The 21815-nt window shown below is 45.5% G+C and overlaps 1 protein-coding gene across 2 annotated transcripts in view; it reads right to left on the reverse strand.

Moving 5' to 3' along the window:
• The window catches only part of LOC138548066 (cytochrome P450 4B1-like), a 252246-nt gene that overhangs the window by 48651 nt on the left and 181780 nt on the right, over positions 1-21815 (reverse strand). The window contains exons 8-10 of one of the 2 annotated variants that reach the window (XM_069642253.1): positions 20775-20965; positions 17134-17267; positions 14720-14784 (exon numbers count right to left, since the gene is read on the reverse strand). In XM_069642253.1, coding sequence (XP_069498354.1) covers positions 14720-14784; positions 17134-17267; positions 20775-20965 — 390 coding nt within the window. The remainder of the gene's footprint in view (positions 1-14719; positions 14785-17133; positions 17268-20774; positions 20966-21815) is intronic. The other variant, XR_011291897.1, reaches the window with a different exon arrangement.

Here is a 21815-nt window from a genome sequence, read left to right on the forward strand (position 1 = left end):
GGTAGTGGCATCGTACCTCAGCAATGCTCTACATAGCGGAATTAGTCTGCCATCAGTAGTTTTAGTTGGAAAGAATATAAAAATGCAGATGGATCGTTTCAGACTATTTCAGTGTACAGCTTGGAGCACAGGTTATTTATTCCTCGTACCCTGTCAGTTATCTAAGCAAACGTAATGGTATCCCTTAAACTCCGGTCTCCCACTACGGGCTCGCTACAGATCTCTGTTAGAGTGGCTTTCTAAACTCTGGCCAGAGTTTAGGAGGACAACCTAGCTAGTGAACAGGGACGACTCTGGGTGCTGCAGCCAAACCAATCAAGATAGCAGGTCAAGATAGCATGTCTCAGGGAGGGGGAGCCTGGTCAAGGGTCCCCAATGAGTCCGCAAGGTCTGTAATATTTATTTATGACCAAGCAAACTCTATAAAAATGACAATAAGCGAGTAATAATAATATCACACAAAACTCATAATAAAATACATATATACAGTCCCTGTAGCCAGTGCAACAAAAGCACAATACCCCCAACTCACAGTGCTGAAAAGAAACGCGATGGTTAGACTTGCAATGGCACTCCACAAGAATACAACCCTAACTTTAGGAATCCAACCCCAAGTTGATTGGGGCTTTGTGCCCAAAGAGTTCACAAAGTTCCAAGTAGTTTTGTAAGGCATGACAAAGTTAGGAGGGACTTGTGGATGGGAGGAAGGTTCCAAGTCAGGTAAGGTTCTATTCCAGTTAATAAAACTGTCCCCAGCTTTCGGAGGCCTTTCAGCAACAGGTTTTGCCAAAGCCAAACAGAGGTAAAACTTTTAAAAGTATGCAAAACTGGTGGAGTTTGGGGTGCAGATAAACACTAAGTCGCCCCCGGATTCTGATTTCTTTTCAGACTTGGCAAGTCGTCAGAGGTCGGTTTTCCCACCATGGTTTCCGGTCACCAGAGCCCAGGAGTCACAGGCGCAAGAGATGTCCCGGTTCGACACACAAGCTGGTGCAACCTGTTCCGGTCAAAGAATGCAAATCACTGATGCAGCACTCCTCTAGGCAGTGGACCAGATGCAGCGATTGTCACCCATGCACGGCAACACAAATGGACACAGCTGGTGCGGTCAGAGTCCGCCTCCTACCTCTGGTCCCGTTGAAGCTTGAACGCCAACAATTTCACAGTGGGACTCCTGTAGCATAAGCCGGGGGTCCCCAAAGTTATGAGCCGGAACACAGAATTACAATGCCTCTAGCACGGTTGCCCAAACTGGAGTTGGTCAGGCCACAGGATGGTTCCAGGAATGCTTACGAAGACTCCAGATGGCTAGACACCGAGCAGACATTGGGATTGGTGGGACCACTCCAAGGGTTGAAGTACCATCGAAGGCCTTCTGAAGATCACCAGCCAGACAGGGCTCCCCCGGGACTGCAGCTGAAGTTGGTTGCCAGGCCTCTTTAGGATGGGTTCACAGGTCTTCCATGGTCTTCACATCTGGGAAGGATACTTGGCTTGTTGCAGTATTTCTCCAGGATCTCTGGGGCATGGTTGCAGGACTCCTCTTATCCAAAATCAGGTGAGTGTTCAGATTCATCCCTCCAATGGCATGATCTGCCCCACTCATGGACACCAGCAGCGGTCCAACCAGGGAGCACTGTGGGTTTCAGGCAAGAGTGCACACCAGACACAAGCATACGTTTGTAGATTGGGACCAGACATTCTCAGCCCACTTCTTTGGAACACATACACATGGCCCTGCACTAGCCTGTGAAAACCAACATTTTCCTGTGCAATGCATGAAGAAGGCCACAGGAGAAGATGGCCAAAATAACAAGCAAAAACCTTGAGGCACGGCCATGTTGGGACACTAGCCACAGTTAGTAGCCAAAGGCGGTAAACGCAGTAAGGTTAACAAAAAGTATTGCAAAAACAGTAAAAATGCACTTCTGCCACCAGGTTTTCTTCAGGCAAATCTAAAGGTAACCAAAAAATCATTTTTGATTGGAGTCTAGGGTCACACAAAAGAATTGCACTGCATTGCAAGATGCATTGTGCACTATTTAAAAGTTACCAGAAAAAGTAACAGTCAAAAGACTAAGGGAAACAGTTTCCCAGTACCAACAGTCTGAAGGACTGGTCAGTTTCCCCATAACAATAAACAAAAGTACAGTGGAGTGAAGCTGAAGGCTTCACTTAACTGGAAAAAGTTAGGGCAAGGTACAAAAACAAAAGGTTTAGGGGTCCATAGAAATGGAGGTAAAGTTGCTAAAAAGAAAAAACTTTCCCAACAGGCTCCTGCAAGGACATTTGCCTTTTGCTCACATTGTAGGAGCCATGACAGTTTGCAATATGCAGATTAGAGTATGCAGAAAGAACAAGCTTTTCCCAGAGGAGGTATTGTAAAGATTAATATTGAGCAGGGTACAGTGTGCATTTGTATTTATTATGTTTATATAGCGCTTTACTCCAAAACGCTGTACAATTTTAACAACTGGATACATATAACATTATAACAGTAGAAGCAATTTACAATATGAATCAGACTAACAAAACAGTAAGTAGAGCAATTAAACTGAAGGGAAGAGGGAGGGTAGGGCAGTAGAACTGAGAGGGAGGCGGGAGGGGTGAGGAGGAGAAGGAGGAGGGAAACAGAAGGGGGGTATAAGGGCGAGAATGGGGTGGGAGGGGCAAAGGGGAGGGAGATCATGGGAAAATATAAAGGAAGGAGGGGGAGCAAGATGGGGGAAGGGTTTCATGGCGGGGGTGGAGAAGGAGTGATTTGAGGGAGGTGCGGAAGGAGGAGAAAGTAGGTATAGAGCGGATTGAGAGAGGTAAGGAGTTCCAGTGCAGGGGGGCTAGGAGCTGGAAGGAGCAGAAACGGGAGGGGGCACAAGGGGAAGGAGGATCAGTGAGAAGGAAGTGGTCAGCGGAACGAAGGGAGAGGGAGGGAGTATAGAAAGAGAGGAGGGAGGAGAGACAAGGGGGAGCAAGACCATGGAGAGATTTAAAAACTAAGCAGAGGAAATTAAATTTAAGTTGGACGTGAAAGGGAAGCCAGCCAAGGGAGGAAAGGGAAGCAGAAATGGAGTCACGGGAGGTAAGGAGACAGCGGGTACGTACGGCAGAATGGTAGATAGATTTGAGGGGGGCGATATGAGAATAAGGTAGTCCAATGAGTAAGGAGGAGCAGTATAAGAGGCGAGAGAAGATAAGGGAGGAGATTAAATGTTTAGTAGCATGGAAAGCGAGAGAGGGATGGACTTTGCGATTATTATAGAAGTGGTAGCAACAGGCATGAGAGGTGAGATATGATGTGAAAAAGAGAGAGAGGAGTCAAAGTGAATGCCTAAGTTGCGAGCGTGGGCAGAGATATGGAGATCAGAGGGAGGAAAGTGAATGAAAGATGGAGGAGAGGGAGGGGGAAGAGAGTTGGAGGGAAAGCATAAGGCTTCAGTCTTATCAGTATTGAGGGAAAGAAAGTGGGACGACATCCAGTTTTCAATGGCAGTAAGACAGGAAGAGAGTTTAAGGTGGAGGTCGGTAGAGAAGGAAGAGAAGGAGAGGAAGAGCTGAGTGTCATCAGCACAGAAATGGTGAGAAATACCGAATGAGGAGATAACAGGGGCAAGGAGGGAGGTGTAGAGTGAGAAAAGGAAAGGGCCAAGCACCGAGCCTTGGGGTACGCCGTATTCCAGAGGCTGGGATGGTGAGGAACGGCCGGCCCAGGATACAGTGAAAGAGCAGGAGGAGAGGTAAGAGGATAGCCAGTTAAGAACAGAGCCTTTGAATCCAAAGGAAGAAAGGGTGTTGAGAAGAAGGGGGTGATCAAAAGTGTCGAAGGCAGCAGAAAGGTCAAAGAGAATAAGGACAGAGGATTGCTTAAGAGTGTCGAGCGGAGAGGAGGGAGTTAAGGATGTAGGTGAGGGCTGTTTCAGGAGAGTGTTTATGATGGAAGCCAGATTGAGAGGGGGGTAGGAGAGAAAGATTGGTGACAAAGGTTGAGAGCTGCGAATAGTCAAGGCGTTCAAGTAGCTTAGAGAGGAAAGGGAGAAGAGAGATAGAACGGAAGTTAAAGGTGAGAAGGGGATCAGCAGAAGGTTTCTTCAAAATCGTTATGATAGTGGCATGCTTGAAGGCAGAGGGGAAGGTGGCTGAGGAAAGGCAGGTGTTGAAGAAGGAAGTTAAGTAGGGAATAATAAGAGGGTAGATCTTAGAGATAAGAAGGGAGGGGAGAGGGTCAGTTGGAGCAGATGAGGGGTGGGCTTTGGAGAGGAGGATGGACACGTCAGAGGGGGAGACAGGCGAGAAGTCAGACATGCAGGATGAGGGGGTGTGAAAATGAAGGTTGACACGAAAGAACATGTCCAAAGCTGCAGCGGTTTTATTGCAGAGGGATCTGGCATTACAGAGAGCTATGTTCATGAGGCTGGAGGGTTGAGCAGTGGGAGGGTAGAGAAGATTAGGACGGTGAGGGGGAAGGTGTGGAACGGGAAGAGTGGGGGAGGGAATTGAAGAGGGGAATGGACATGAGGAGGAGGGAGAAGCAGAGTAGGAGAGGAAGGGGATAATGGGGAGAGGGAATGAGGGGGGAAGCGTAATAAGGACGGTGAGAAAGAGTTTTGGCAGAACGCATAACAGAGGGGATAGGAGTGGTATGATGAAGGAATAAAGTGGAAAAGAAGGGGAGGTGAGAGTGGAGGAAGAAGGAAGGAGGAGAGAGAGAAGGTGTAAAGGGGAGAAGTCAAACAGGACAGTGGAAAGAAACTAGGAACAGAGCAGCAAGGAGTAGCAGAGCAAGAGAAACTAGGAACAGAGCAGCAAGGAGTCGCAGAGCAAGAGGAGAAGTTAGAGGTAGTTGATCCTTTAGGATGGAAAGATTAAGGGTCAATGTAGGCAGCAGGAGGCTGCAGAGCGGAAAGGGTGAGAGGCCACAGGAGGCAGGAAAGGGAGTGATACTGGGAGTGGAGGGTTTTGGGGGTGGCAGGCGTTAGGGGTCAGGGTGGGAGCAGATGGAAGAGGTGGTGAGAGGTTCACTGTCGGAGTGGGGGCAGGCAACGCCGCAGTTGCTCCTTAGGATGGTGAGAATGAGACCAAAGTAGGCAGCTCAGGCCGGGAGATGGTGGGCAGTATGTTGGGTGGAAGTGGCCAGATGGAGGCAGGCAAAGGTTCAGAAAGGAAAACTGGGTAGGAAGTCTGCAGCTGTTACACTTCCGGGAGGTATAGATAGCTAGCACAATGTGGGCTAGGAGTAATGAGGAACAGTGAGGGGACGCTGAAGGAGGTGGACTGGTTGGCAAAGGATAGAGAGCCGGGTAACACTCAGGAGCAGTTGTGGAGGTCCACTGCTCAGTGTATTTGGAGTTGCTGGTGGTAGCAAGGTGGACAGAAGCAGGGAACGGAGGCAGGAGATAGTCAGTGGAGGGTTCAGAGGCAGGCACACCGCTGGAGGAGACAGGCAGATTGTGGTGTCGGTGTAGCTGGAGGGGGTGGCAAGACAGACAGATGGGCCAGCGTAGAAGAAGATGGGCCAGCGCTGTGAAGGGTAGTCTGGCAGAGAGATCCTCAGAGACAGCAGTTGTTTAGAAGTTGCCAGCAGAGTAAGCAATGAGGCCGCGGCAGGCAAGAGCGCAGAGTTAAGTTGGGTTGGCAAGCAGGGAGAGGGAGCCTGGCTGTGTTTAGAAGTGGCCAGTAAGGTTTAGGGTAAAAGTAGCATAGTGCTAGGATGGAAAGAAAAGCAAGCACTACACAAACAACACGGGGCCTTAAAAGAAAAAAAACAACAGTTGTCTCCCATCATCTATTGCTCAAAACCAATTTAATAAATGTGGCCATAGTTATAGTTTATGGAAAGCTCTTAAAATTATGAGCAGGAGTACTATTGCAATCGGTCCCTACAATAAATATTATTCTTTTCAATTGAGCGGTCAGCGCCACTAAGGCAGTGTTGTCTACCCATCATACCACACGGTGGCAAACAGTCAGCTCATAAGCCATTTTGCATGACACTTGGCACCTCTAGAACGGAGGAGCTGCACCGCGAAACAGTAGAAATTGAAGAGCCCTGTTCAATTTCTGCAGTGCACGCTCCTTGCCTCTCAGCCTGAAAAAGTGCTGGGGAAGGGTTCCTCTTCCTACCTGACTGGAAGAGCAGGAATCTGGTGCCTCACCTCAAATATGCACGTGGCACCCCTAGAAGCAGCAGAAAATGCATGCTGCTGGGAGCCAGATAGGCTGATGCCCAGCCTTACAAATGAGTGCAACTGGATGGAGGCAGAGGTCTGGGTGGAAGAAGGCCTGAGGAGCACACATAGACACTGTAAAAAGCACATATTGGGTATCAACTGGGATATAGATTGTGTGACTGAGGTACATCATAGCAAGACATGTATGTTTATTTATTTTAATTTTATATTTGTCAATTATGGAAGGCCCAGACCAGGGGGTATCACAGCTTTGTGTATAGTACAGGCATGAGGCAAGAATATGATATGATAGGTTATTTATAACGCGCTTAATACCAAGAGGTTTCTAAACGCAGACCCGGGGATCGAACCTGGGTTGCTCCATGTCGTCTTCCTTCCAAGGCAAGCATGTTGCCACTGAACTATCCTCCCAATACAGAATAAACAACCACATAAATGACGGCGTTTTGTACAACACAGTCGAGAAAACGTTGTATAGTGCACAACATAGTCAAGGGAGCAGCTGTAAGATGCTACACATTTATCGAACAGCCAGGTCTTGACAAGGATTTTGAAGATGGGTAGTGAATGCTCGTTTCTGATGTGAGCAGGCAGAGCATTCCACAGCGGCGGTGCAGTGACAGAGAAGCGGACCCCAACGGCTCTTTTGCTCTCAAAGCGGGGGGTGTACAATGAGGACCAAGAGCTTGAGCTCGGCATTCGAACCAGGACAATTTCAGAGATACTGTTGGTAAGGTCAGGGGTAGCTGTGTGAATACAGCAGTAAGTGATAGCCAAGGCTTTGAATTCTACATGAGTTTTGAGGGGGAGCTAGTGGGCTTCCCTTTTAGTAGCAGAGATGCGTGCTCAACATCTAAGCCCGACGGTAGCGCGCAGTGCTTTATTTTAGAGCAGTTGGAGTTTTGACCTGTTGGTGTTCAAGGTGCTGTCATGCGTGGACCGCTGCGCGTTGGTTCGCGCATTTTTGGTCCAGCTAATGCAGTAAGAGAACATTCGAATCGGAGCGCTACTCGCCACAGTGAATGGAGGTTGCCATGGAAACTACGTGATACGTTGCTAAGGAAGCGCAACGTTCGTTTGGGATCACGGCATTGAACAGGTGACCTGGACTATTTAAACCACGCCTCCACGTTTGTTCAGTGCTTCTGACCGAGCATTCTTTGGCGTTCGGTTTTTGGCCTTTTTCTTGTTCTGATTTAATACACGTTCTTGACCCGGCTTTTGACTCGACTACTCTTTTGGATCATCCTTGCCTGCTTTGAAAACTTTTGTCTTCTTGGTAACGAACTCTTGCTTTTGTCCCTCGATTACGTCTGGCCTTTTTTCCTCCTGTTCCTGTTCTTGCCCGCTTGGATTTACGACCCGGTTTGTACTTGGCAACTCTCTGGTTTTCCTTCTGTTGTTTGCACTCGGTAAAGACATTATCTCACCTCCGCGTTTTAGAGACTAACCTAACCGTTGGACACCGTGGGACAGCCGCCGCTGCATCGTGGGAGAGCCGCCGCTGCACCGTGGGACAGCCTCCGCTGCACCGTGGGAGAGCCGCCGCTGCACCGTGGGAGAGCCGCCGCTGCACCGTGGGACAGCCTCTGCTGCACTGTGGGACAGCCTCTGCAGTACCGTGGAACAGCCTCCGCTGTGCCTAGGAAGAAGGTCTCACCTGGTAAACTTTCTCCATTATTATAAGCAAGATTTTGTTCTTGTTGCTTATTGTCACTCTTCATTTGATCCCAGGGTTATAGGCTCACAGTGTTTTTTCCTTCTTTCAGAACATCTATTGGGTTTCCTTTTATCCGTTGTGAAGTCTCTAAACATTAGTCAGGTTAGTTTGGAGTAATTCTAGAGAAATTAATTTCTGTACCCATTGTCAGTTGTTCTAATCACATCATTCTTGTTTATTTTCTACAGCCACGAGGTCTCAATGGGAATCCAATCTTCCAGTCAATAGATTGCTTTGTATGTTTATTTGTACATTCAAAGTGATATATTAGCAGGAAGAATTCTTCTTCTACACTACAGGGCCAAGTCCAAGAGGAAGAATTCTAACATAATCAGAAGCCTTATTAAATGGATCCCAACGAGACCCTGGCTAATCTTCTTCAATTAGTGGCACATCTCAGAACCGACATGGCTAATGCGCATGCCACCACTCAACAACAGATCTTAGAACTACAAACCGCCATACAACCTGTACCCCAAGTAGCACCAGTGATGCCTAATGCTCCAGCCATTGAACCTGCACAGGCGGAAGCCGGCCCTGTGTATATTACATCCCAGTTCCCTCTGGCCCCGCCAGAAAGATTTCATGGAGATCCAAGACAATTTAGGACCTTCTTGAATCAGTGTCGCCTCCATTATTTATGTCGACCCGGTTCATTTCCTGATTCTGCCACTAAAGCTGCGTTTTTGTTGTCACACCTTGGTGGTACTGCCGCAGCGTGGGCTAATCCTCTTTTGGAGGCAGGCAGTCCTTTATTGTTTGATTGCGATGCATTAATGGAGGCCATGGGTAAGGTGTTCGACACCCGATACAAAACTGAAGTTGTGGAACTAGAATTGTTGAATCTACAACAAGGTGATTTGACGCTTCTGGCCTATTTAGCCAAATTTAATCAATTGGCTGCTGAGACGGGGTGGCCTGATGATAAAAAGGCATCACTCTTCTACAAGGGATTATCCGATTCTTTGAAAGACATATTGGCTATGGTACCAGTGGTTCCAGTAACCTTTCCGGAACTACTTGAGCTAGTTCTGCAGATTGATGCTCGTAAAGCTGCTAGAAAAGGGGAGAAGAGGGGTATTGCTTCTGATCTTCAACCTGTTCCTGCCCCAGTTACGACTGCGCCCGAACCAATGCAAATAGGAGCAGCTACACGAGGTCCTCTTACTCAAGAAGAGAGAGAACATAGAAAGAAAAACAACTTGTGTTTTTATTGTGGGTCTTCAGAACACCTACTAAAAGCATGTACCAAGAAACCTACCAAGAAACAGTGAAACTTGAGAGCTCGGCAATGAGAGGAGTGCGATTGCCGAGCATTCATGTTTCTAAGGACTCTCCAATCAATCAACCAGTAGCCGCTCCGGTGATATTCCGGTTACCTCAAGGGCAGATCGTTCATGCCACCGCCATTCTGGATTCTGGTGCTACCGGAAACTATATCGATACCTCTTATGCGGAAAGCTTGGGGTTATCCGTTCTTAAGAAAGAGAACCCTGTAATGGTCAATGCTGTTGATGGTTCTACCTTGATATCGGGTATGGTGGTTCAGCAAACCGAAGATCTGATAATGGAAACTATTCACGGACATTCCGAAAACATATATTTTGATCTAATCACTGCTCCGCAGTTCAGGCTTATTTTAGGAATACCATGGCTTCGACTGCATAATCCATCCATTGACTGGCACGCAAGCACTATTGAGTTCTTGTCAGAATACTGTGAGACCAAGTGTCATGATAGGAAGACTCTTATAAATAATCCTTGCCTTCCATTGATGGATACAGCCACTACTATCGGAGCTGTAGTATCAGGGGAATTGCCCATGGAATATTCCGGCTTTCTGGATGTGTTCGATGAAGGGGGTGGTACTGTTTTACCCCCTCACAGACCATATGATTGCCCCATTGATTTGGTTCCTGGGGCTAAGATCCCATCAGGAAGGATCTACTCCCTAACCCACAAGGAAGATGTCAGTCTTAAAGAATATATTGATCAGGCTCTTAAATCAGGTTTCATTTGTCCTTCACGTTCACCTGCAGCCTCCCCATTATTTTTTGTACCCAAGCAGGAGGGAGACCTCCGCCCATGTATAGACTATAGGGCCCTTAACGCCATCACGGTGCGTAATCAGTACCCCATATCACTTATTTCTGTACTCTTGGATCAGTTGGGATCATCCGTAATCTTTACAAAATTGGATCTCCGTGGGGCTTACAATTTAGTAAGAATCCGTAGCGGAGACAAATGGAAAACAGCCTTCAAAACCAAGTACGGCTTATTTGAATATAGAGTCATGCCATTTGGGCTCTCTAATGCACCCGCTACTTTTCAATACTTCATTAACGATGTCTTCCATGACATGATGGACCAATTTGTAGTGGTTTATCTGGATGATATCTTAATCTATTCTGCATCCTATGATCTCCACGTGGTTCATGTTACTCGTGTCCTTCAGAGGCTACGTGATAACTGTTTGTATGCGAAATTAGAGAAATGTATCTTTCATGCTACAGAAGTCGAGTTCTTGGGGTATGAGATATCCGGTAAAGGTGTACAAATGAGTACCTCTAAGGTCAAGGTAGTTTTGGACTGGCCAGTACCCACGACGTTGAAGGCATTACAGTCATTTTTAGGCTTCGCTAATTTTTACAGGAGATTCATCAAAGATTTCTCATCCTTGGTTGCTCCGCTGACCGCGTTGACTAGCAGCAAAGTAGCATTCCTTTGGGATAAAGTTTGTGATCGAGCTTTTCAAAGTCTTAAATCGGCGTTTACCAGCGCACCAGTACTACAACACCCAAATCCTGAATTACCATTTGTGGTAGAAGCTGATGCATCTAACATCGCTCTTGGTGCCATTCTGTCTCAAGTATGTCCGGAAACTGGAGGATTGCATCCAGTGGCCTTCCATTCAAGAAAACTCACCCCTTATGAAAGGAATTATACTATCACAGAAAGGGAGTTGCTAGCAGTACGTGACTCGTTTTTGACTTGGCGACATCATTTACTGGGGTCAGCCTTTCCAATTCAGGTATTCACTGATCATAAAAATCTGGTAGCTTTACAATCCGTAAAGTGCTCCACGACCCGACATGCTAGGTGGCATGAATTCTTTTCCATGTTTGATTTCACCATTACATATCGACCCGGTTCCTTGCACACTAAAGCGGATGCACTCTCACGTATACATGGGGATTCATCTCCCCCTAGATCAGACGGTCCGCTTCTCTTACCACATCAGGTGATTTGTGGGTGTACGCTCCAGTCTTCTCTCTGTAATGAGTTACGTGAATGGGTAAAGACCCACCCCACAGACATTACGGAACTTAACCTCAACATAGTAGAGGGTTTACCCCATATCAACGGTTTATTGTTGCTTCCGGATGAGGGTAGCAGGAAGAAAGCTATCCAATGGTGTCATGATGCCAAGTTGGCTGCTCACCCGGGTAACAAGAAGACCGTTGATCTTCTACAACGTTGGTGCTGGTGGCCCTCTATGTTAAAGGATGTGGCCGTTCATATTGCTCAATGTTATATATGCGCCCAGTGCAAGACCTCAAATTCCAAACCTGTTGGACTTCTACAGACCATGCCAATTCCAGATTATCCTTGGTACATGATTTCAATGGATTTTGTGGTAGAATTGCCTCCGGTCTGTGGTTATGACACCATATGGGTGGTCATTGACTATTTCACCAAGATGGCTCTTTTTGTACCTTGTCGAGGTGTTCCTTCTGCCCCACAGTTGGCAGATCTGTTTCTCAGGAAAGTCTTTCGTCGTTTTGGGCTACCGTCCGTTATCATCACGGATAGAGGTTCCCAATTCACTTCTCATTTCTGGAAGTCGCTCACTGCCTCTTTTGGCATCAATGATAGATATTCCACTGCTTACCATCCTCAAACAGACGGACAGACGGAACGTCTCAACTCCACCATGGAACAATATCTCCGTTGCCTTACGCACCAGTATCAAGACAATTGGTTGTCATTACTCCCTATGGCGGAATTCGCCTATAACAACTCTTTGCATACATCGAAGCATTCCTCCCCGTTTTTTGCTATGTTCGGCAGACACCCTAGATCGTTGCCTGCTTCTCCTGTCCTGCCCGCACGCCATCCGGCGGCATCGTCTTGCATTCAACACATGTGTTTAGTGCATCGACGGGTGAAAGAACATTTGGAGACGGCGCAGATTAACACTAAGAGGTTCGCAGATGCCCATCGTTCTCCGGCTCCCGCTTACTTAGTAGGCGATAAGGTCTGGTTATCCACCAAGAATCTGCGGATACCTGGAGGGAGGAAGTTTCTTCCGCGTTTTATAGGACCATATGTTGTTACCGCCGTGATTAATCCTGTGGTAGTGCGTTTATCTTTACCTGCAAAGTAGAAAGTGCATCCAGTGTTTCATGTTTCCCTTGTCAAACCTTTTTTACCGGATACTGCCCTTCCTTCTCGTCCTCCTCCAATCATGGTGCAAGGGGAAGAGGAGTACGTGGTGCGTAGGGTTTTGGACACCAAGGTTTCCAAAGGGGTCAGGATGTATTATGTGGATTGGGAGGGTTATGGTCCGGAAGAGAGGACCTGGGAGCCTGTCCAGAACATTCATGCTCCCCGTTTGATCTCCGATTTTTGGGCCTCAAGGAAACGGGGTCATTCGTTAGGGAAGGGTACTGTCATGCGTGGACCGCTGCGCGTTGGTTCGCGCATTTTTGGTCCAGCTAATGCAGTAAGAGAACATTCGAATCGGAGCGCTACTCGCCACAGTGAATGGAGGTTGCCATGGAAACTACGTGATACGTTGCTAAGGAAGCGCAACGTTCGTTTGGGATCACGGCATTGAACAGGTGACCTGGACTATTTAAACCACGCCTCCACGTTTGTTCAGTGTTTCTGATCGAGCATTCTTTGGCGTTCGGTTTTTGGCCTTTTTCTTGTTCTGATTTAATACACGTTCTTGACCCGGCTTTTGACTCGACTACTCTTTTGGATCATCCTTGCCTGCTTTGAAAACTTTTGTCTTCTTGGTAACGAACTCTTGCTTTTGTCCCTCGATTACGTCTGGCCTTTTTTCCTCCTGTTCCTGTTCTTGCCCGCTTGGATTTACGACCCGGTTTGTACTTGGCAACTCTCTGGTTTTCCTTCTGTTGTTTGCACTCGGTAAAGACATTATCTCACCTCCGCGTTTTAGAGACTAACCGTTGGACACCGTGGGACAGCCGCCGCTGCATCGTGGGAGAGCCGCCGCTGCACCGTGGGACAGCCTCCGCTGCACCGTGGGAGAGCCGCCGCTGCACCGTGGGACAGCCTCTGCTGCACCGTGGGACAGCCGCCGCTGCACTGTTGGAGAGCCGCTGCAGTACCGTGGAACAGCCTCCGCTGTGCCTAGGAAGAAGGTCTCACCTGGTAAACTTTCTCCATTATTATAAGCAAGATTTTGTTCTTGTTGCTTATTGTCACTCTTCATTTGATCCCAGGGTTATAGGCTCACAGTGTTTTTTCCTTCTTTCAGAACATCTATTGGTTTTCCTTTTATCTGTTGTGAAGTCTCTAAACATTAGTTAGGTTAGTTTGGAGTAATTCTAGAGAAATTAATTTCTGTACCCATTGTCAGTTGTTCTAATCACATCATTCTTGTTTATTTTCTACAGCCACGAGGTCTCAATGGGAATCCAATCTTCCAGTCAATAGATTGCTTTGTATGTTTATTTGTACATTCAAAGTGATATATTAGCAGGAAGAATTCTTCTTCTACACTACAGGGCCAAGTCCAAGAGGAAGAATTCTAACAGGTGCCCATCAGTAGGACATTACAATAAGGTTTGGACAAAATCAAAGCACGTGTGAGTGTGAGACAGTTATTTGTTGAGAAGATCTGTCTACTCCGCTTGATCAGTCTTGCCGTATAAGCAGTGGGTGACGCTAGGGCGTTTATCTGTCTGGTCATGGATAAATCAGCTTCGAGGAAGACCCCCAGGGTTTTTATTTGCTTCAGAACAGGGATGGCTGTGCCATCAATAGTGAAGGAGGAGAAGGAGACATCTAGGTGTCTGAGTCTGTGTGGACAGCCATTGATGAGGAGCTTGGTTTTCTCATAAGTTTTGTGTGGCCATCCAGTTTTGATTTGTGCTGTACACTGTGTTGATTGCGAGTGTGTCGCAACTGTGATCGCCCAAAATAGGGATGAGTATTTGGATGTCATCCGCAAAGCTGGTGTAAATGATCTCATTGGAGTCAAGAAGATCGAAAAGGGGATTTGTGTAGGTCTTATACAGAGTGGGGGAGAGGCATGACACTTGCGTGACGTCAAGCGGGGCCGGGAGGGGATCAGCTGAGTATTCCCCAATGAATACTCTAGTGGTGTGGCCACCGGGAAAGGATTTGATCCATGCTGTGGCTTCCAGAGAAAAGTGGAAGTAATGGCTGATGGGGTGGCGTAGTATGCTGTGGATCACTAGATTGAACGCCGAAGAGGGATCTAGCAGGAGGAGGATAGCTAACTTGTATTTGTATTTTTAGGTCCAGAAGGGCAGTTTTTGTGTTGTGCTTTGGGAGGAAGCCAGACCGTCTTTTGGCAAGAAGATGGTTGAGCTCTGCTCTATTTCATATATGGAAGACCACTTCATGAGCGATGCCCCATGGTCTGTAGTGTTGCAGCTGGAATGAGCTGCGGAGGACCAAACTATTATATCCTATTAATTGTATCAATACTTATGTACTAGATCACTGTATATAACGTTGTTGCACAGCACGCTGTTGCTAGATTTAAAAAATACTCATGAAAAAGCTACTCAAAGAAACATGTGAAATTCTGTACCTCTGGATTGCTCCACACTTTGGGGTTTCTGTGAAGAGCGAAAATACTTAGTCCCAGCAGGGAACCTATAGAACAGTGGGAAAGAAAGTGCTTAGGTTAACTTTAGACACATGGTTATCTATGAAATTCATGGACTCCATAACACACAGAGGAGATCGGCTTTAGGGCCATGGTATGATTTACGGTGTACAATTGAGGAATTTTGTTTTCTTTATTTTATACATAATTATTTATGACACGTCTGTGTCTCATTCTTTCATTCAAGGATTCACTCTTGTTAATAACATTCATCACTGTTGATTCTCATGTTTAAGAATTTGTTTTTATATATTATTCCTATTTCTCTGTTTCTATATTTTATAACCTCTATGAATTTAGAAATAGGTACCTAAGAAGGCAATGCACTGCAAAGTAAATGCAACTTAGACTATACATATTTTCTTCATATTGCTGGAAAAATAGTTCAGCGGGTTGAGCTTTCGCCCGTCATCGGCCGGTCGCAGGTTTCAATTCCTGGCAAGACCAACACAGCCTCTCATCCTTCAGAATTCGATAAATGAGTACCAACTCTATTTGAGTGATATTGTGTATAAATATGTTCTATTTAAAACGCTTTGGGGGAAAGCACTATATAAACAACACATCAAGATAAAAGTGGACATTTGTATGCACAGTTCTTGTGATAGAAATGTGTATTTTGGGGCTCCTCAAAATGTGTCCTTTACTGCAACGCAACACCCTGCATCCCTGCGAGACAGCTCTTCAACCTTTACTTCATTATCCCCCCATTTACAGGCTCTCAACTGTATACAATGATAAGATTTAGCCACTCTCTCCCAAATCCTGGACCATATGGCCTCTGGGACCCCTGCTGCCAATTCATTTCCCCACTTGGCCATGTAGGTCAACGTGCCAAGGTCGAGTGCTTCACATGTCCATGAGGCCAGATGGGTAGTAAGGAATGGATCTTGAATGAGCCTTTAAAAGAGAGTTGGGGGACGGGAAGCATCTTTCTTGGCTTTGACATGAATGAGCACGTGGCATAGTTGGGCATAAGTAAATTGGTCAGCTGACGAGATACCACAGGCTTCCCGTGATGCAGCCAAACCTTGCGGAGTACCGCCCTGATCCACTTGTCCCAATATTGACAACCCTCTCTATCTGCTCTTGTTAAAACGTAGACCTTGCAGCAGAGGAGAAAAAAAGTGTATTTCTGAATAGTGGTTTAAGGGGAGACATGTGCGTAGGGAATTTCAGATCAGGAAATTGTCTTCCTCCTATAAAGCAGTAAAGTCCCTGTCAACATTGTAGACACTCGTCATTACCGACTTTGTTTCAGGTATACCATTTTTGTGATACCTCTTAACCCTTGTGTAGTTTAAGGTTTAGGCTAGGGTTATTAAGAAGACCAGTGTTGCCCTTATATTGATATGTACGTCTTATGCTGTGCCCATTGTTACAGGGATCCTGTGTTTGAACGATTGGAAGAAGTAGAGTGAATTGTGACAAGGAGATCCGCATGAAGCACAAGAGACACATTTTTTCTGCCCCTGAGAAATGTCCAGTTATTTTGAACATTTAGGACAGAAAGTTATATAAGTTGGGCTATTTTATGACACTGTGTGTAACAGGGGCAATTCGCCACTGTGTAACATCAAGTATTGTGCACTTGAAAAATTGAGTTGTATCACTGTATATAGCAATGATGTGTATATATATATTTTTTAATGATTTTTGTATGATTAATCAGTGTAGTTTTTTTATAAAAAAAATAAAAATTGTGCTTTTAAGGGAACAATAATAAAATATGAATGTGTTCAATGATGCAATTTTCTAAATAAGACCTTATTATGCAAAACTGTTATTTGTAAGAAAGTTTTTGAATCCGGATCCTGTCTGTGAAATTAGGGTACACTTTCTCTTGTTAGTGTTTGTGCAGGATCCTTCCTTTTGTTGATTATAGACATTGTAAAGTCAACATTTGGGGCTACGTAAAGAAGGTAAACCCTGTGCTTGGGCATTCCTCTTTTCTGGCTGCAGCCATAATTTCTCGGCAGGGGCATCGTTCAATTCTAATGCTGTGTTCAAATGTGCAGCAAATTTTTATCTATGGATAAGGAGCAGCCATCCTCCCCAAATCTCCTGGGCATTGAAGAATAGTGTGAGAGACTCGAGGCGATTTGCCCTTCTAGCAATTTTATTCTGGATTTGATCGAGAATCAAATTGGCAATTACCTACAACATGTACAGGAGGCGAGGGACAAAGTTCATCGTCAGACTTCCAATTCTGCTCAAAGAGATCAAGGTGGGACCACCCAGACACATCCTGATACACAGTAGCTAAGAGTTTTGGGAAGTTGTGCTTATACTTCTGTTAGTAACACAGCATTTCATCAACATATGTAATTCATTACCTGCAGGTAAGGTTCTTCCATCAAAGAATGTAATTGGTGTGCTGATCTGGCGAGCCACTCCAGGGACTGGTGGGTATAGCCGGAGACTCTCCTTAATGCACATGGTTGTGTAGGTCATCTTACTCAGGTCATCCCTAAAAGTAACCAAGGGAACTGTCAATGAATGGAGGATAGTACAGGGACAAAGCACTGGTCTTGGAAGCAAGACCATGCGGAGTAACAGGTTTGAATCCCGAATCTGCGCTTAGAAGGCGAAGTCCGGTACGGAATTAAGCGCTTTAAAAAAACGATGAAAATTAAATTAAATGAGGCTGAGAGCCATTAAATGCATCTTAGGAAGTGCAAAACATCCACGCCACAGGCAAAGCATATGCAACGTAATATAAACCGGTTGCACACTTCTCCCTTTCCCAGTAGATATCTTTACCCTGCCATAGGGTCTTCCATTCACGGTTACAACATTGAGGCACCATAATACCACTACCAAATAATGGAATACACCTCATTTTTTTATGTGTGTGTGTTATGGTAAACCTTTCACATTTTACAACCTTCACACACACAAAGATAAAACTAAATGCATATTGCGTTACTCAAATATATACATAAAGTAAAATACAGGACTAAGTAGTCAGATACATTTCCATATTACATATTGCGTAAAATCAAGCTGTCGTCCTGCACCAAAAGAGTTTTGTTGATTCAAATCATAACATAAAACCCACACTCAACACTCAAAGACTCAATGCTCACAAAAACCTCCTCAAGCAATCGATACAGGGCAAGTATTAATGGGGTGTTGTCACCCCACATAAGGCATGATCAAAACATATAACCCCCAAATATATCAGAGCCCATCAAGGCGGATTTGTTAAAGTGTTGGTTCCTGATATTGGTCATGATGGGGCAGGCTGTAACCAGATGCCTTAGGAGGTTCCAAGGTAAGTTGGCCTTTACAGTCTTAATCGTGCTGCTTATTCCAGTGGCCAGTACGTTCAAGTGTATGCAACTGGTTGAGACGAAAGCGAAGGTACATAGAGCACCATTGTTACAAGGAAGGATTTGAAGATATATTGGTAGTTTCATAGGGAACTTGGCATTTTCTCTACAAGAGCTTTATGTACCTAACCGCTCGATAGTCTCACCCCAGTCGCACCTGAACAATTTGTATTTGGTGGTAGCAGGGCGATTGGTAAGTTCATAAACATTATATAAAATGATGTCTTCTAGACTATCAACAGCGACTGGAGTTCAGCAAAGGAAAAGACAGGCCATCCATAAGAAGACTGGCTCTTGTAAGCAGAAGCCATTTCTAACAGTCATGTCAGACTAGCAATCAATGCGCCACCGATCACGGTTGACAGCAGTAGGGCAGAGCTGATGGTCTGTCCAGAACTAGGATTGTGGGAATGGTTCAGAGAGACCGGATGCATGGGAGCCTGGACATTTATCCACCTACCTCTGCTTTTAGCCTCGTTACAATGCTGTCATTCCACACAGAAAGTAAGGGCTGATGCCAAAACCTGGCACAGCGTGTGGTGTGAAATATTAGGGGGTGGTGGGGGTGGCTGTGACAGGAGTGTGAAAAATCCATGGAATTACCAGCAGCGCCTGGCCCTTTCTGTGGATCTTTGGCAGTGTTGGGAAATGGTAGTGAAGCCAGCACATTCCTTCCCCAGGTCAGTGTCTCCCTTTGGGTCTGTATATTATTTTCTTTCTCTGGCCACCATCTTTGCAATGTGCCCTTCCTTCCTACGCGAGGAATTCCTCAAATGGATGCTAGAAATTACGAACAGAGCAGAGGTATTGCTTTCCTACTGAACCTCTTCAAAAGACAGACTATCCTCAGGTTCATCCTGGGGACCGCATAGGTCCAGAAAAGCATGGTGTGAAGGAGGAGATGATCATCTTGGGACTGGACCTCTGCTCGTAGCCCCATAGGACATATGACCGTGGCAACCTGAAGTTGAGACGACAGGTTGTTCTGGGGTATATCTGCTCCAGCTGATTCACATGTCCCTATCCCTCCATCTCTCTTGCGTTCAAAGCTTGAGGAGGAAGAGTGCGTTCGCAGTGCACAGACATTTTGTGGGACCAGCGACATTGCCTGAGAGTTCATTCGGATAAACGTCTGGTTTGTGACTGTGTAGGTAAGCTCACCCAGATGGTCAAGGGTTTCCCCAATTGAATTGTTAACGGTTATGTCTTGCGCGGACAGATGAGAAAATGATGAGGTCTATACCACTAGTAACGAATACGGATTCATGTCAATCAATTTAGATACCGTGGATTGCACATACACATTGGATTTGCTTGTAAACCCGCTTCTTTGTCTTACCGCATACGTTCTTCAGTCATACTTTTAAGGCACTCCCTGAAAAGACGTGCTCTGTCACCAGTGGGAAGAGCTATTGGCCTTTTACCTGGTGGCCCTGCTCCAATGTGACTCAGTTGACATGTTTTAAACCATCCTATCCTATGAATGTATAGCTGTCGAAGGATGTCTGTGCAATGGTGACTGGGCATGGTCGTTGCCTAAAAGGTTTCAAGATTGGTTGATGTTTGAGACAATATTCTATTTTTGTTTACTAAGTAAATTAGCATTAAATATGAGCGCTTGCAGGGTTTCTTTGGCTTTAAGACCTGTTATCTAATAAACAACAAAAAGTAAAATGTTAGAACGCGTTAATATTTTTCAATGCTTGGGGGAAGAAACCAGTAGGTTGCTGTGCCCGAGTTCAATACCATCTGGAGTACATAAGGCCTCAAGGTTAAAGGAGAAACAATCGCAATGAAATTTGGCATCTAGGAGGAGTTGTGTTTGCAAAGGCTTTAAATGGTCAATGCACATATGCAATCCATCACCGTGGTGCACATTGCAAAACTGAGGTTCTGGCTTGAAAAGGAATCCTGGGGATGGAGGAAAGGATGGCAACTTTGAGAAAGCTTAACTGGGCAGCAATAGGAAGGTCTACGTCCCATGCAAGCGCTATCTCCTATAGATGACCAGGAAGGTTACACAACCTCATTGCACCCGATACAATGAAGTGTGCTGCTGTTTTTTTTGCACCACTTTTAAGCCATTTAATGAAACATTGCAGTCAAAATTATCTTTCTCTCCCTTCTCCTATTACACCAATGAAGGCGGTGATGACAAGTAGAATTTGAGTTTTGGGCACACTCCACTGGCCGCCTTCTTTTCCTTGGACTAAACACCATTATCCAGAGCACTTTGCCCACCTGCCACCTAGCTAGTTCCTGGTCTTTTTGGCCACACTGGCTGCCACACGAAGGCCAATGTGCTTCTATCATTAAACACGGTCCTATTACTGTTAATGTATTTGTAGCTTTAGAGAGTGCGTCTTAACTTCAAGAAGCAGGTTATTGCTTTGCAAACAAGTAGAGGAGGCACTTTAGTGGGTTCCACTGCAGACAACATCTAGTTTGCTGTAGAATAAATTGCAGAAGAATTGGAAAAGAAAGCACATGTTTGCGGTGATGTAGTGTAGTGTCACGAGTGCAGCGTTCTGCCAAGAGAACCTCAGAATCCTTGTTTGACAATGTAAGTGCTATGTGGTTTCCTCGTCAAACCGGTTTAAATTTAGTAATGCAAACCCAAGATACCGAAGAGCAGATCTCACCATTCCACGGTATCCCGGTCACCCAGGATCTCCTTAATCTCTTTCCTGCACATCTCCTGATGCTCTGGATACTTGGCCATGGAGTAGAGTATCCAGGAGATTCCACTTGCTGTTGTATCGTGCCCTTCGAACATAAATGTGTCAACTTCAGCGCGCAGCTCTTCATCGGATAGCCCCTTGCCAGCTTCATCCTAATCAAGCAAAATAAAATGTACGAGGTTGGTATCAGCTAAATCATTCCACACAGGTCCTATGACTCTTTCCCCAAGTACTAAGTAAGCGCATCACAACAGCTCTGCCAGGAAACGAACAATAGATGCATCCTTAATTGCAATGGGTTGCGATACATCTACCAGTGGCAATCACAACTTAAACAATCAAGATGTATTATGAAACGTTATAGAAAGGTAAGCTTATTTCCAATAAATACATTTCATTGCACACAAAGATGGCATGCATAAATACAAAGCAAGATGCTCTTAACTAGGCATCCTCTATAAATACATCTATTGAGGACATAGCATACTAGGACTTTGGTGAGTGAGTAATCCCACATCCTGTCATTTCATAGATAACAATGCTTCCTTTCAAAGTACTTAGAATTATCCAGAACGTTGTTGTTTAGGAATTGTATGGTGTACTTATAGGTTCCATAATCTGTACTTGATTCTTCAATTCCTGACTCCTAACTCCATTCATGCTGATATAACTACTAGGAAACATCCTCTACATAGCTGTGAAAACTGCATGGGGATCGAGTCAAACATCTATGATCAACCTTCTTCACGCATCAACATTGTAGATCTGGCGTACAAGCTCCTATGACACTTACTTCATCAGCCTATCCCATCTTTCCCCACTACCAGGGTAGTCTCGCTGAGGTTTCAAAAGTACAGAACCTGAAAACTTGAACATACTTGTGTTCCTTTTTAATTACCATGCACATCCCCATTATCCCGGGCCATTTGCCCTAAGAGGGCTCCACGCAGCATGCAGCACTATACAAAATCCAACCATAAACATGGGAAGGTGAGTTTCAAC

This window comes from Ambystoma mexicanum, chromosome 1q (genome assembly GCF_040938575.1).
Source record: "Ambystoma mexicanum isolate Mex_15411 chromosome 1q, UKY_AmexF1_1, whole genome shotgun sequence".
Lineage (NCBI taxonomy): Eukaryota > Metazoa > Chordata > Amphibia > Caudata > Ambystomatidae > Ambystoma > Ambystoma mexicanum.